Genomic DNA, 16,168 nt, shown 5'->3' with positions numbered 1-16,168 from the left:
CCCCTGATGCTGTTTCTAAAGTCTTCTCATTGTAAGCTTCTATATGTAATATTCTTTGTCTTTTGAATATTGGTGGAAAAAAGATGAACAGGTCCTAGAAGGAGTCTTCTTAATCCGTGTATTTGTCTACCCTTGATTATTGTGGATGAGATTCTACTAGAATGGGCAAGGGAGGAGGAAAATTTATTTGGAGCAAGGAGGAATCAGCAGAAAGAATGGAGTTAATAGACCCTGAATCTGTCCCTCACCCTCCAGAGCTCTGCCCCCATGTGAAGCTCGTGCTCCAAACCTACCACATACTGGAAGGAGCCTCTGCCTCAGGTCTTTACTTACTTGACCCTGTCTGAGGGACAGGAAAGACAAGCATGAAGAGTAAGCAGGTGATGAAGGGAATTGAGAATCATGAAATTAGTTGGAGTCAGAGGGATATGTACCTATAAATTGAAGCTGAATCTGAAATAAATTCTACCACAAAAGGCTATTACACACTGGGATTAGGGTGACAGTCTAGAACTTCTTATAGGTTGATGCATTATTTATTTGTAGGCCTAATGTAGTCATTAGCATCTTAAAGCCTCATTTCTGGTAAAAAATGACTCACTGGGTTAAATTAGGTGATATATACATGAAATTTTTTTAAAGATTTTATTTATTTATTTGACATAGAGAGACAGCCAGCGAGAGAGGGAACACAAGCAGGGGGAGTGGGAGAGAAAAAAGCAGGCTCATAGCGGAGGAGCCTGATATGGGGCTCGATCCCATAACACCGGGATCACGCCCTGAGCCGAAGGCAAATGCTTAACCGCTGTGCCACCCAGGCGCCCCCATATACATGAATTTTTAAAGATTGGCCCATTCATACGAATAGAGCAGTTGTAGCTATTTAAATGGAAAGAAGTCAGTCTAGCATTACCCGTGCTGACTATGTGCCTCTTTAATCCTTTAGCACTGCCCTCACTGAATTGAAATCAGACGGCTGTGAGGAAGTCACCAGTAAAATGTGAGATATAAACGAATAAAGATAAATATTTATATGAACATATATGCACATATGTATTTATACACTTGTATTGACACAGACACACACAGACACATATACAAACAACAGGAATCCATCAAAATCCTAGAGAACATACGCAGCAACCTCTTGGACTTTGGCTACAGCATCTCCAAAGGCAAGGGAAACAAAGGCAAAAATGAACTAGTGGGACTTCATCAAGATAAAATCTTCTGCACATCAAAGGAAACAGTCAACAAAACAGAGGCAACCCACTGAATGGGAGAAGATATTTGCAAATGACACTACAGATAGAGGGCTGATATTCAAGATCTATAAGAACTTCTCAAACTCAACACCCAAAAAACAAATAAACGGACAGAAGATATGAGCAGACATTTCTCTAAAGAAGACCTACAACTGGCCACCAGACACATGAAAAAATGCTCAACGTCACTCAGCATCAGGGAAATATAAATCAAAACCACCATGAGATACCACTTCAGACCAGTCACAATGGCTAAAATTAACAACTCAGGAAACAAATGTTGGCGAGGATGTGGAGAAAAGGGAACCTTGTATGGTTAGTGGAAACGCAAACTGGTGCAGCCACTCTGGAAAACAGTACAGAGGTTCCTCAAAAAGTTAAAAAATAGAGCTACCCTATAGTCCAGCAATGGCACTAGTAGGTATTTATCCAAAGAATTCAAACAGTGATTTGAAGGGACACATGCACCTCAATGTTTACAGCAGCAATGTCCACAATAGCCAAACTATGGAAAGAGCCCAATGTCCATCAACAGATGAATGGATAAAGAAGATGTGGTATATATATGTATACTCAACCATCAAAAAGAATGAAATCTTGCCATTTGCAACGATGTGGATGGAGCTAAAGGATATTTTGCTAAGCGAAATAAGTCAGAGAAAGACAAACATCATATGATTTCACTCATGTGGAATTTAAGAAACAAAATAGATGGACATGGGGGAAGGGAAGGAAAAATAAGAGGAAAACAGGGAGAAAAACCATATGAGTCTCTTAACTATAGGGAACAAACTGAGGGTTGCCAGAAGGGTGGTGGGTGGGGGGATGGGGTAATTGGGTGATGGACACTAAGAAAGGCACTTGAAGTAATAAGGAGCACTGAGTGTTGTTTGCAACTGATGAATCACTGAATTCTACCTCTGAAACTAAAAATACAGTATATGTTAATTGAATTGAATTTAAATAAAAACTTTTAAGAAGATGAAGTTTCCAAATATATTCTTAGGAGCATCCATAACAATACAATGTCTTTGACTGTTTCTGAATCTTCTCACTGTAGCGCCTGTGGGAAACTTTCTGTCTTTTTTGGATCTAGTTGGATTAAAGAGGAACAGGTCATAAGAGGAATCCTTCCTCCTAGTGACTACCAGCCAAAACCCTTTGAAGATTTCCAGAATGCCTGTGTATGAGACTTACTAGATTGCACGAAGAAGGGACAGAATGCTATTTAAGACAAGGTGGAGGTAGCAGTAGACAGGGGACAGAGGAGCCCTCAGCAGAAAGAGAGGAGCTAATCCAACCTAGATCTTTCACCCTCCAGAGCTTTGCCAGCGTGTGAGGCTACTGCCCCAAACCCACAGTCACGTGGAGGGAGCCCCTGCCTCAGGCCTGCCAGTTACTTGACACTATCTGAGGGCAGGAAAGGCAAGCATGAGAGGTGAAATGGGGTGAAGGAGAGACTGGAGAAGCAGGAAATTAGGTGGGAAAGAAGGATTTATACCTGCAAATTGAGGTTGAATTTGAGGCTAATTCCACCATAAAAGGCTGTTACACACAGGCCAGGTTCTAAAGATCTGTACTTAATTCTTGAATCATTTGTGTTTTTGCTAGGTCCATGATACTTATTACAAACATATAAATCTTCATTTCTACGGAAAATGAAATATTAGGTTTCAAATAACTGATCTGCATGTGAATTTTCTAAATGTCAATGAGTTTATAAGTTCAAGGATAATTATAACCAATTTTAACAAAAAGGGTAAGTCTGGAAGTCATGTGACGTCTTACTGTGTCTGTTTTTAATCCTTTAGCCCTTCCCGGAGTGAATTGACAGCAGTATCCTCTGAAGGACTCTCCAGTGCAAAGTGAGCTATGATGAATACATTACATAAATATGTGTCTGTACACACACACACACACACACACAAATACGCACATACATTGAGATTTGGGATGTTCACTCTCAGGAGCACCCATGGGAATACACAGTTCCCTTGATACTGTTTGTAAAGCCTCCTCATGGTAAGCTTCTATATGTAGTATTCTTTGTTTTTTGAATGGAGGTAGAAAAAAGATGAATGGGTCCTAGGAGTTCTCTTTCCCCTAGTCTTCACCCTTAATACTAGCAGCCAACTGATAGGAAAGTCAGATTGCCAGTGTCTATGACTCTACTGGAGTGGGTCAAGGTAGGAGAAAAACCTTTTTGGAGAAAGGAGAGTAATAGTAAATTGTAAACAGTAAATGGTATGAGTGGACAGGATGCAGAGGATGCCTCAGCAGAAAAGAGTGGATCTAATAGACCCAGATCTGTCTGTTTTGCCACCCTGAGCAGCTGGTCCCCCAAGCCTGGACCTACCATCACATTGAATAGAGTCATTGACTCAGATCTGTGGTGACTTGATACCATCTGAAGGTTGGGAAAGACATCCATGATTCCTAAAGAGCACAGATGGGTTAGAGGGACTTCAGAAATTTAGGTTGGTCAATAGAAATGTATACCTACACTGAGGTATTTAAATAAATAAATCCCCCTATAAGAGGGTGTTACACCCTGGGTCAGATTCAGTAGTGAAGAGCTATGTTTAAACCTTGAGTCTTCAGGTTTTTTTTGACAGGTGTAAGGTATTCATTACAAACGTATAAAGCCTCATTTCTGGGGGATGACATACCAGGTTTCAAATAACTGATTTATGTGTAAATTTTTAAAGAGTCAACTATTTTGCAGGTTAATAATGTTAACTAATTTGAACCAAAACATTTAGTCTAGAAAATCGTGTAGTCTGACTATGTCCCTTTTCAATCCCATAGTACTGCCTTGAGTGAATTAACAGGAACTTCTGATGGAGTCACCAAGGAAATGTGAGATATAAACAAAACTATACACATATAAAACATGTACAGGGAGGGAGGGAGAAAGATTGAGATTTGGGAGACTTCATTTTCAGGAGCATTCATGACCTTTAGTGTCTCGCATACCGTTTCTAAATCTTACTGTGGTATATGTAACTTTCTGTCTGGTTTGGATGGAGTTGGATTAAAGAGGAACAGGTCATGAGAGGGATGCATCTTATTCCTTGTCTGTCACCCTGAGTTAGTGGCCGCCAAAACCCCTAGGAAACTATCATAATGTTCCATGTATGAGACTCTACTAAAATGGAGCAAGAGAGGAGATAAACCTATTTTGGAGCAGGGAGAAGGTTCAGGAGTGAAGAAATGTACACAAATTTGATTCATTAAGTTTTTTTCCACAGGAGTGGAATTCTCATTACAAGCCTAGAAAGCCTCATTTGTAGGGAAAAACTAAATGCCAGGTTTCAAATGACTGGTTAAGTTATTTTTTAGGTCAAGTAGGTTGAAAATTGTAGCATAGTTATAGCTAATTTTCATCTAAAAACAAGTCTAGAGAGAACGTAAAGTCTTAAAATGTGCATTTTTAATCCTTTAGCAATGACCCAAGTTGGTGAAAAAAGTAACTTGTGTTGACCGTTTGATGAAAGGTGAGATATAAACATACGAAGATAGAGGAAGGGAGATACTGAGATTTGTGAAATTCATTCAGGGAAGTATTCATGGCAGTAGAGTTTCTTTGGCACTTTATCTAAAGTCTTTGCAAGCTTCATTATGTAACTTTCTTTCTCTTTTTGATCTATTTTTTTTGGGAAAAAGAACAGATCATAAAAGGGAACAGTCTGTTACCTTTAGTAGCATCCAAAACACTTAAGAAACTACCATATTGTCCAAGTATGAGACTCTAGGTACTCCCTAAGTATGTGGGCCAAGAGAAGACAGAATTGAATTTGGAGCAAGGAGGAATCACTGGTGGATAGGGAGCAGAGGAAGCCTCAGCAGAAAAAAATGAAGCTAGTAGACCCTGGATAGGTCTCTCACCTCCCCGAGTGCTGTCTCCATGTGAACCTGGTGCCCCAAACCCACCATCACACTGGATGCAGCCCCTGCCTCAGGTTGGCAGTTACCCGACACACACTGAGGCGCAGGAAAGACTTCTATGAGGGGCTAATAGGTGGTGTAGGGACTTGACAAGAGAAAATTACAAGGGCAAGCAAAATGGGTATCTATAAACTCAGTTGAATTTGAAGTAAATTTAACCAGAAAATGGTATTACACTTGGTAATTAAAGGAAGTGTATATAAATCTGATTTATTGATTTTTTCCCCATAGGACTAAGATTTTCATTACAAACAAAGTTCATTTCTAGGGAAAAATTAAATACGAGGCTTCAGTAAGCTGATTAAGATGTAATTTTTTCAGGTCAACTACATTATAAATTGTAGAGTAATTGTAGCTAATTTGCATTTAAAAATCAATGTAGAAAGACAAGGAGTCTTACTATGTGCATTTTTAATCCTGTAGCTATGATTCAAATGTGTTGAAAAAAGTAACCTGTGTTACAGCCACCAAGGAAAGGTGAGATGTAAATATATAGAGGGAGAGGAAGGGGGATACTAAAGTTTGTGAGATCCAATTAGTTGTGAGGTCCTTGTCTCCAAAAATTATTTAAATCCTATCCAAGGAAAAGATATCCGTGATATGTGAAGAGTAGAAGGTGGTGGAGGGACTGAGTTTCTAAATAACCAATTGACATATTTTTAAGAGTTCAATCAGTTTATATATTGTAGAGCAAATGTATCTTATTTCAACAACAAAAAAGTCTTTGAAGTCACTTGGTTCCATGTACATCTTTAATCCTTTACACTGACCTGAATAAACTGACATCAGAAATATTTGACTACTTTAATATATTTCAGCTTTCAGTTATGGTGTATTAAAGACTACTGATGTCATTTATTTGGGTCAGTGCTATATATGCATTGATCTCTCTGTATAACCCAAGAAAGAGAGAGGGACTCAGAAGAAGACAGAGGCCGAGAGAGAGAGAGAGAGACGGGGTGGGGGGGGACATGGGGGAAGGAGAAACAGAGAAGGGGGAGGTGTGGGAGGAGGGAGTTGGGGAAGGAGGGAGGTGGGGGAGAGGAAGCTAGAGAAATTTGCACAATTTAATCTTGTAAGTACCCTTGAGAATACCGTTTTCTGGACAGTAAGTCTAAAACTCTTTCTAAATATTTAGGTCGTCCAGTGAACTAAGTCATGTTTACTATATCCTTTAGATTCAAGGAATTCTTTTTGTTCAAATAAAATTTTTACATTGCTCTTACATGTAGCAAATCTCTAACGACATGTTTTTGCATTTGTTGGTGGTTTAAGTATAATGGAACGACTCTCCAGGTTCCATGAGGAGGATGATGACATTCGCTTTCTCAATTCATATGAGTAAGTCAGTTTGTAGTTTGGAGGAAGGGAGCCATCAGTGGATCCTTTATCTTTGCAAAAGTAGAGCTTGTGCTGAGGCAAAAAGAAAAACTGTGGAAAGATATCAAAATGTTTGAAAGGGAGAGTACACAATAATAACTCAGATTGAATTTACTGATAAGTACCATGCTTAAAAAATATCTCTACATTTTCACAAATAAATGTTCTTCTAGTTTAAAAATGTAAAAATATTCTTAATAGATGATAATTTTAGAGCAAAATTTTCTTCTTAACAGAGTATTACAGAATGCTACTTATTCCTTAGTGGTATTCCTTCCTCACCTTTCTTCTGGATATATTCTGGTTCCCAGTTTTGTGGATTTTGTCTGTGAGCAAATGGGACTGAGCAAAAGCAAACACATTTTTCTGTTTAAGGGCCTCTTCATGCTCATTGGGATTTTATTAATTTTGACTTGTTTCTGAGTAATCTCCCTGAGGATACTTCCTATTGAAGTGACCTAAAGGCATTTTTACCATGTACTCATGCCCAGGAAACAATACATTCTTAAAATCACATGTCTGTGAACTGAAGAAATATTCATGAGATTTTTCTTCTGCTTTTCTTTGCCACTTAACCATTCAGCAGCTTGTGCCAATGTTGGAGAGTGAGTAGTGTTGAAGAGGAAATTAACTGGTCATTGTTGGAATTTTTTTTTTTTGCTGTCTAGAAAAAGATTATATGGAAAATAAAGTGGAGACTAATGAATCCAAATAGTTCTCCAGATTATCCATGAATTAATTTCCATTTTCTAAGACTTTTCATCATGGGCCATCAATGAAGAGTTCACTCTGCTACTTAAATTATAGGTCTGCATATTAGCTATATATTTTCTGCAATGAGACTGCCCAAGACTGGAGCAAACTTCTTGCTTTTGTTTTTGGTTGTTTTTAGTTTTTAATTCCAGTATAGTTAACATACAGTGTTATATTAGTTATATATATTATACATATATAATATATATATATTAGTGTTATATATATCAGGTGTACAATTTAGTGATTCAACAGTTCTATACATTACCCACTCATCATCATGACAAGTGCACCCTTAATCCCCATCACCTATTTAACCCATTCCCCCCATCCACCTCCCCTCTTGTAACCATCAGTTTGTTCTCTATAGTTAAGAGTCTATTTATAGCCAGTGGGGAAAACCATATGGAGTTTTCTCAGAAAGTTAAAAATAGACCTATCCTATGATCCAGCAATTGCACTACTGGGTATTTACCAAAAGAATACAAAAACACTAACTCAAAAGGATACATGCACCCTTATGTTTATAGCAGCATTATTTACTATAGTCAAATTCTGGAAGCAGCCCAAGTGTCCATGTATTGATGAATGGATAAGGAAGATGTGGGGTGTGTGTGTGTGTGTGTGTGTGTGTGTGTGTGTGTGCAATATTATTCAGCCATAAAAAAGAATGAAATCTTGCCATTTGAACAACATGGATGGAGCTGGAGTATAATGCTAAGCCATGTAAGTCAGCCAGAGAAAGATAAATACCATACGATTTCACTCATATGTGGACTTTAAGAAACAAACGAACAAAGGGGGGAAAAAAGAGGGGCAAAATTTGAATAGACTGAGCAGGGCAAGCATTTCCTTCTTATTCCCTCCAAACAAAATAATGTGGGGTTTTGTTGATTCTGTTTTTTAAGTTAGAAACACTTATTACATAGATACTGATAGTATTTGCATTAGTCTCTGTGAGAAGCACTGGTGTTTCCGGCCAGGGAGCTGATATTAGATTTGGAGTAAGAGCTGAAATTAATGCTTGGCTTTGCCATCTAAGATTTGCTTGGCACTGCCAACTAACTGAATCTCTTTAAACTTTAGATCATTCACCTGTAAACTGGTAATATTTCTACCTACAGTACCTATTTACTGGGTATTGCATAATTAAAAACTAATAAGGAAAGTTAAATAATAGGTATGAAGGTGCTTTCAAAACCAAAGTGCCATAAGTAAATTTTATGTTAAAAGCCAAAAATAACAAAAATTCTATTAGGAAAATCAGAAAGTACAGACAACAACCCCACCCGTAAGTAGTCATTTTTAATTTCTGATACCTATTATTTTAGGTTCTTTATACATATATTTTTATGGATAAAGTATCATGCTTACATTCTTTTTTTATTCAATTTTTAATTCTAGCATAGCTAACATACAGTATTATATTTCAGGTATACAATATGGTGATTCAACAATTCTATCTATACGTTATTCGGTGGTAATCATGTTAAGTGTACTCTTAATCCTGTTCAACTATGTCATTCATTTCCCCACCAACCTGTCCTCTGATAACCCTCTGTTCTCTGAAGAATCTGGTTTTTTTAATTTGTCTCTTCCCCCCTTTGTTTCTTAAATTCCACATATGAATGAAATCATATGGTATTTGTCTTTCTCTGACTTATTTCATTTAACATTGTACTCTCTAGCTACATCCATGTTGTTGCAAATGGCACAATTTCATTTTTATGGCTGAATAATATTCCTGTGTGTGTAAGCGCACACGTGTGTACGTACATCTTCAGCCATTCATCTATCAATGGACACTTGGGCTGCTTCCATATCTTGGCTATTATAATTAAGACTGTAATAAACGTAGGGGTACATATATCCTTTCTTTTTTTTATAATGTTAATCACCACACAGTACTTCATTAGTTCCTGACATAATGTTCCATGATTCATCATTTGTTCACAACACCCAGTTCTCCTTGCAATACGTACCCTCCTTAATAGCCATCACTGGGCTAACCCATCCCCCAGCCCCCTCCCCTTTGAAACCCTCACTTTGTTTCCCAGAGTCCATAGTCTCTCATGGTTCATCTCCCCCTCTGATTTTCCCCCCTTCATTTTTCCCTTCCTTTTCCTAATGTCCTCCATGCTATTCCTTATGTTCCACAAATGAGTGAAACCATATGATAATTGTCTTCTCTGCTTGACTTATTTCACTTAGCATAATCCCCTCCAGTTCCATCCATGTCGATGCAAATGGTGGGTATTCATCCTTTTCTGATGGCTAATATTCCATTGTATATATGGGCCACATCTTCCTTATCCATTCATCTGTTGAAGGACATCTCGGCCCCTTCCAGAGTTTGGCTATTGCAGAGATTGCTGCTTTAAACATTGGGGTGCATGTTGCCCTTCTTTTCACTACATCTGTATCTTTGGGGTAAATACCCAGTAGTGCAATTGCTGGGTCATAGAGTAGCTCTATTTTTAACTTTTTGAGGAACCTTCACACTGTTTTCCAAAGTGGCTGTAAACTTGCATTCCCACCAACAGTGTAAGAGGGATCCCCTTTCTCCACATCCTCTCCAACATTTGTGTTTCCTGCCTTGTTAATTTTTGCCATTCTAACAGGTGTAAGGTATCTCAATGTGGTTTTGATTTGAATTTCCCTGATGGCTAATGATTTTGAACATTTTTATGTGTGTCTGTTAGCCATTCATATGCTGTCTTTGGGGAAGTGTCTGTTCATGTCTTCTGCCCATTTTTTGACTTGATTATTTGTTTTTTGGGTGTTGAATTTGAAAAGTTCTTTATAGATCTTGGATACCAGCCCTTCATCTGTAATGTCATTTGCAAATATCTTCTCCCATTCCATGGGTTGCCTCTTTGTTTTGTTGACTCTTTCCTTTGCTGTGCAGAAACTTTTAATCTTGATGAAGTCCCAAAAGTTCATTTTTGCTTTTGTTTCCCTTGCCTTTGGAGACGTGTCTTGAAAGGAGTTGCAGTGGCTATTGTCGAAGAGGTTACTGCCTATGTTCTCCTCTAGGATTTTGATGGATTCCTGTCTCACATTGAGGTCTTTGATCCATTTAGGGTTTATCTTTGTGTATGGTGTAAGACAATGGTCGAGTTTCATTCTTCTATATGTAGCTGTCATATCCTTTCAAATTGGTGTTCCATATTTTTGGGTAAATACCAAATTGTGGGATTACTGGATCATAGGGTATTTCCTTTTTTAATTTTTTGAGAAACCTCCATATTGTTTTCCATGGTGTTTCTTGGATTGTTGATTTTAGCCATTCTGACAGGTGTGAGGTGATATCTCATTGTAGTTTTGATTTGCATTTCCCTGATGGTTAGTGATGTTGAGTATCTTTTCATGTGTCTGTTGGTCATTTGTATGTCTTTTTTGGAGAATGTCTGTTCATGTTTCTTGCCCATTTTTTAGATTTATTATCTATTTATTTATTTATTAAAGATTTATTTATTTATTATTTGACAGCACAAGCAGGGAGAGCAGCAGGCAGAAGGAGAAGCAGGCTCCCTGCTGAGCAGGGAGCCCAACCTGGGACTCGATTCCAGGACTCTGGGATCATGACCTGATCCAAATCCTGCCCTTTGTTTTTTTGGTGTTCAGTTATAAATTCTTTACATATTTTGGATACTAACCCTTTATTGGATATGTCATTTGTAAATATCTTCTCCCATTCCATAGTTGCTTTTTGGTTTTATTGATTGTTTCCTTTGCTACGCAGAAGCTTTTTATTTTGATGTAGTTCCATTAGTTTTTTGCCATGCTTGCATTCTTTTTAAGATGTATTTCTTAGTGCTGTATCATGAAAATATTTCCAGGTTAATAAAATATACATACACATTTACAACATTATATATTTTTAGAATTTTAAATTTTTTACTGTTGCCTGAGGTTCTGCCAATAGCTGAGTTTATTTTTCAATTTTTAAAGCCATATAATATGTCATGTCACAGATGTGTGTGTTGATGGTGCTGCTGTAAACATCAGGGTGCATGTACCCCTTGGAATCTGTATTTTTTATCCTTTGGGTAAATACCTGGTAGTACAATTGCTGGATACTAAGGTAGTTTTATTTTTAACTTTTTTGAGGAACCTCCAAACGGTTTTCCAGAGTGGCTGCACCAGTTTGCATTCCCACTAACCACGCAAGAGGGTTCCCTTTTCTCCGCATCCTTGCCAACATCTTTTATTTCTTGAGTTGTTCATTTTAACCATTGTGATTGGTGTGAGGTGGTATCTCATTTTGGTTTTGATTTGTGTTTCCCTGATGATGAGTGATGTTGAGCATCTTTTCACGTGTCTGGTGGCCATCTGGATGTCTTTGGAAAAGTGTCTATTCGTGTCTTCTGTCCATTTCTTAATTGGATTATTTGTTTTTTTGGGTGTAAGTTTGGTAAGTTCTTTATTAGATTTTGGATACTAACCCTTTATCAGATATGTCATTTGCAAATATCTTCTCCTATCCCATAGGCTGCCTTTAGTTTTGTTGATATAACGTATTTAAATAGTCAGATATTACTGGCTATTGTTTACAACTTTTTACTGTTGCAAAAAATGAATACTTTTAAGACCAAATCTCTGTATGTTATTATTTCCTTATAAATTCTCAGAAGTAGAATTCTGTGTCAACAGAGATGTTTGAAGCTCCTGATATTTTTTATTATACATATACATTTTTAAAAGATGTTATTTGTCAGAGAGAGAAAAAAGCACATTGCAGGGGGAATGGCAGGCAGAGTGAGAAAGAGGTTCCCCATAGAGCAGGGAGCCCGATGTAGGACTTGATCCAGGACTCTGGAATTATGACCTGAGCCAAAGGCAGATGCTTAACTGACTGAGCCACCCAGGCATCCATATATATATTAAAAGATTTTATTTATTTGAGAGAGAGAGAGCATGAGCAAGGGGAGGGGCGGGAGAGGGAGAAGCAGACTCCTTGCTGAGCTGATCAGAGAGCCAGACACGGGGATCTATCCCAGGACTCTGAGGTTATGACCTAGTCTGAAGCCAGATGCCTAACCGACTGAGCCACCCACTACCCCAAGACTATTGATACTGATAAGCCCTCCCACATCAAGATAAAGAAGTGTGCACTTCCTACCCACACTAGCCATCATTGATCTTATCAATATTAGTAAATACATTTTAATACACATCTCTTTTGACATACTTTTTTCATAGAACTTGTTATTTCTTTGTAAAATACCCTTGCCCATTTAAAATTGTGGGTTTTATCTCTGTTTGATTAAAAACTTAAATATATCATTCTTTTTTGTATCCTATATAGGGCAAGTTATTTTTCCATTTATCTAGCTTTTCACTATACAGAAGTTTCTAATGTTTCTGTAGAATATATCTGTACTCATCTTTATGATTCATGCCTTTAGAGCTTAGATAGAATATATCTGTACTCATCTTTATGATTCATGCCTTTAGAGCTTAGAAAACCTCTACCCAAGATTTTAATATATACCAAAATTTCCTCTATGTTTTAAATTTATTTTCCACATTTAAAAAGAACATCTTCCAGAATTTATTTTGTATTAAGGTCTGAAGTATAGGAATCTATTTTTCTCCAGAGTGACTAGTTTTTCAACATCAAAACTGCATCACTGTCCATTGTCTTTGCTTATTTTAATGATCTTTATTGCACTTACCACCTTATAACTTTGCTGTTTACTTATTTATAGTATTTATGGTTATCTTTACAATAACAATACAAGCACCATAAAGGAATAAAATTTTGTCTATTTTAACTATTGTCTCTCCACTGCCCAAAGCAGTAACATGGCACATAGTAGACATTCAATGAGTTTGGTTGACCTAACCCATTATTGAAAAAAAATTTTTCAATGGTATTTAAATCCCTATCTATTATATTATAAATCTTTACATACTGACTGCTTCCAAAGTCTCTTTTATTCCATCATTTTACTGGCCTTTTAATTATAGCACACTTTTCACACGTTAGGGTATAATTTACTGCACACACATGTTTTAACTTAAGGTAAAATTTATATATATAAAGAATTTTACACATTGTGTGGCAGTTCTGTGAGTTTCGACCAATACGTTCATGTAACCACCACCATAATCATAAGAACAATCGTATCATCCCCTTAAAGTTTCCCAAGTCCCTTTGTGTTCAGCCCCTCTTACAACCTCAGCCTGTGGCAATCACTGATCCATTTTCTCCTTATAGTTTTACCTTTTTTCAGAATGTCGTTTAATAGATTTGAGTGGAATTATAGCCAATCAAAATTGGCTTCTTACATGTAGCATAATGCATTGAAGATTTATCCATATTAATACATGTATCAGTATTGCATTTCTTTTTATTCCTGACTTGTAGTCCATTATTTGAATATCCCATATTTTCTTATCCATTCACTGATTGATGGACATTTGGGTTATTTCCATTTTTGGCCTATTATGACTAACGTGGCTATGAACATGTACAAGCAAATCTTTGGACATAAATTTCATTTTATCTTTGGTTAATGCTGAGCAATAGAATTGCTGAAACTTATGTTAAAGGGTGTGTTTAATTATAATAGAAATAGTTTCCCAAAAGGCTTCCATTTCACATGTATGAGGGTTCTGTTTGCTCTGTATCCTCACTTGTACTTGGTTTGTCTATCCGTTTTGTTTAGTTTTTTGAGACAATAGGTGAGTAGAGATATCTCATTGAGACTTGAAATTGCATTTTCTTACTGACCAATGATGTTGAGCATCTTTTCTTATGCTTATTTACAGTCTATAGATTATTTTGATGAAAAGTCTGTCCAAATCTCTTGCCTGTTTTTAATTTTTAATTTTTAATTTTTTTAAAAAAGGATAGGTTACACTTTATTAATGTGATATATTAACAGAACAAATTCATATAACTATATGGCATCATTATTAAGTCAAAAATTAGTTTATTTAATAGTTTTAACCAATTTTCCCTCTGGTCCCCCAAATCTATTATTCTGTAAGTTGTTATATTGCTAATATTTTCTAGCATTTGGGGTAAGTTTTCTTTTTAATGTTTTTTTAATTATATTATGTTAGTCACCATACAGTACATCCCTGGTTTCTGATGTAAAGTTCGATGATTCATTAAGTTGCGTATAACACCCAGTGCACCATGCAATACGTGCCCTCCTTACTACCCATCACCAGTCTATCCCATTCCCCCACCCCCTCCCCTCTGAAGTCTTCAGTTTGTTTCTCATAGTCCATAGTCTCTCATGTTTCATTCCCCCTTCTGATTACCCCCCTTTTCTTTATCCCTTTCTTCCCCTACCGATCCTCCTAGTTCTTATGTTCCATAGATGAGAGAAATCATATGATAATTGTCTTTCTCTGCTTGACTTATTTCACTTAGCATTATCTCCTCCAGTGCCGTCCATGTTGCAGCAAATGTTGAGAACTTGTTCTTTCTGATAGCTGAGTAATATTCCATTGTATAGAAGTTGTGTTCCATCTTAATCCAGTCATCTGTTGAAGGGCATCTCGGCTCCTTCCATGATTTGGCTATTGTGGACAATGCAGCTATGAACATTGGGGTGCATATGGCCCTTCTCTTTACTACGTCTGTATCTTTGGGGTAAACACCCAGTAGTGCAATGGCTGGGTCATAGGGTAGTTCAATTTTTAACTTTTTAAGGGACCTCCACACTGTTTTCCAGAGTGGCTGTACCAACTTGCATTCCCACCAACAATGTAGGAGGGATCCCCTTTCTCCACATCCTCTCCAACAATTGTTGTTTCTTGCCTTGTCTATCTTTGCCATTCTAACTGGCGTAAGGTGGTATCTCAGTGTGGTTTTGATTTGAATTTCCCTGATGGCTAATGATTTTGAACATTTTTTCATGTGTCTGTTAGCCATTTGTATGTCTTCATTGGAAAAGTGTCTGTTCATATCTTCTGCCCATTTTATGATTTGTTTATTTGTTTCTCGTGTATTGAGTTTGAGAAGTTCTTTGTAGATCTTNTACCAGTCTTTTATCTGTAGCATCATTTGCAAATATATTCCCCCATTCTGTGGGCTGCCTCTTAGTTTTTTGGACTGTTTCCTTGGCTGTGCAGAATCTCTTTATCCTGATAAAGTCCCATAAGTTCATTTTATCTTTTATTTCTCTTGCCTTTGGAGATGTGTCGTGAAAAAGGTTGCTCTGGCCGATGTCATAGAAGTTGTTGCCTATGTTCTCCTCTAGAATTTTGATGGATTCCTGTCTCACATTGAGGTCTTTCATCCATTTGGAGTTTATTTTTGTGTATGGTGTGAGAGAGTGGTCAAGTTTCATTCTTTTGCATGTAGCTGTCCAATTTTCCCAGCACCATTTATTGAAGAGACTGTCTTTTTTCCACCGGATGTTTTTTCCTGCTTTATCAAAGATTAGTTGCCCAAAGAGCCGAGGGTCCATTTCTGGGTTCTCTATTCTGTTCCATTGGTCGATGTGTCTGTTTTTGTGCCAGTACCATGCTGTCTTTGTGATCACAGCTTTGTAGTACAGCTCGAAATCCGGCATTGTGATGCCCCCAGCTTTGTTTTTCCTTTTCAACAGTTCCTTGGAGATTCGGGGCCTTTTCTGGTTCCATACAAATTTAAGGACTATTTGTTCCAGTTCTTTGAAAAATGTCCTCGGTATTTTGATCGGGATAGCATTGAAAGTGTAGATTGCTCTGGGTAGTATGGACATTTTAACTATGTTAANTGGTTGTGACCTCTCCTTTTTCATTCATAATTTTATTAATTTAGGTCCTTTCTCTATTCTTTTGGATAAGTTGTGCCAGTGGTCTGTCAATTTTAT

At 37.3% G+C, this 16,168-nt stretch overlaps 1 protein-coding gene across 1 annotated transcript in view; it reads left to right on the top strand.

Moving 5' to 3' along the window:
* The first annotated feature begins 4,101 nt into the window (after window positions 1-4,101).
* LOC100471847 (phosphatidylinositol 3,4,5-trisphosphate 3-phosphatase TPTE2) overlaps window positions 4,102-16,168 on the top strand; it is a 125,991-nt gene continuing 113,924 nt past the window's right edge. The window contains exons 1-3 of the mRNA XM_019797998.2: window positions 4,102-4,124; window positions 5,637-5,690; window positions 6,489-6,554. Of these exons, the coding sequence (XP_019653557.2) occupies window positions 6,493-6,554 (62 nt within the window). The 5' untranslated portion in view covers window positions 4,102-4,124; window positions 5,637-5,690; window positions 6,489-6,492. The remainder of the gene's footprint in view (window positions 4,125-5,636; window positions 5,691-6,488; window positions 6,555-16,168) is intronic.

This window comes from Ailuropoda melanoleuca, chromosome 7, assembly GCF_002007445.2.
Source record: "Ailuropoda melanoleuca isolate Jingjing chromosome 7, ASM200744v2, whole genome shotgun sequence".
NCBI lineage: Eukaryota > Metazoa > Chordata > Mammalia > Carnivora > Ursidae > Ailuropoda > Ailuropoda melanoleuca.
The sequence above is the reverse complement of the archived record's forward strand: the minus strand, read 5'-3'. Positions and strand labels throughout refer to the sequence as shown.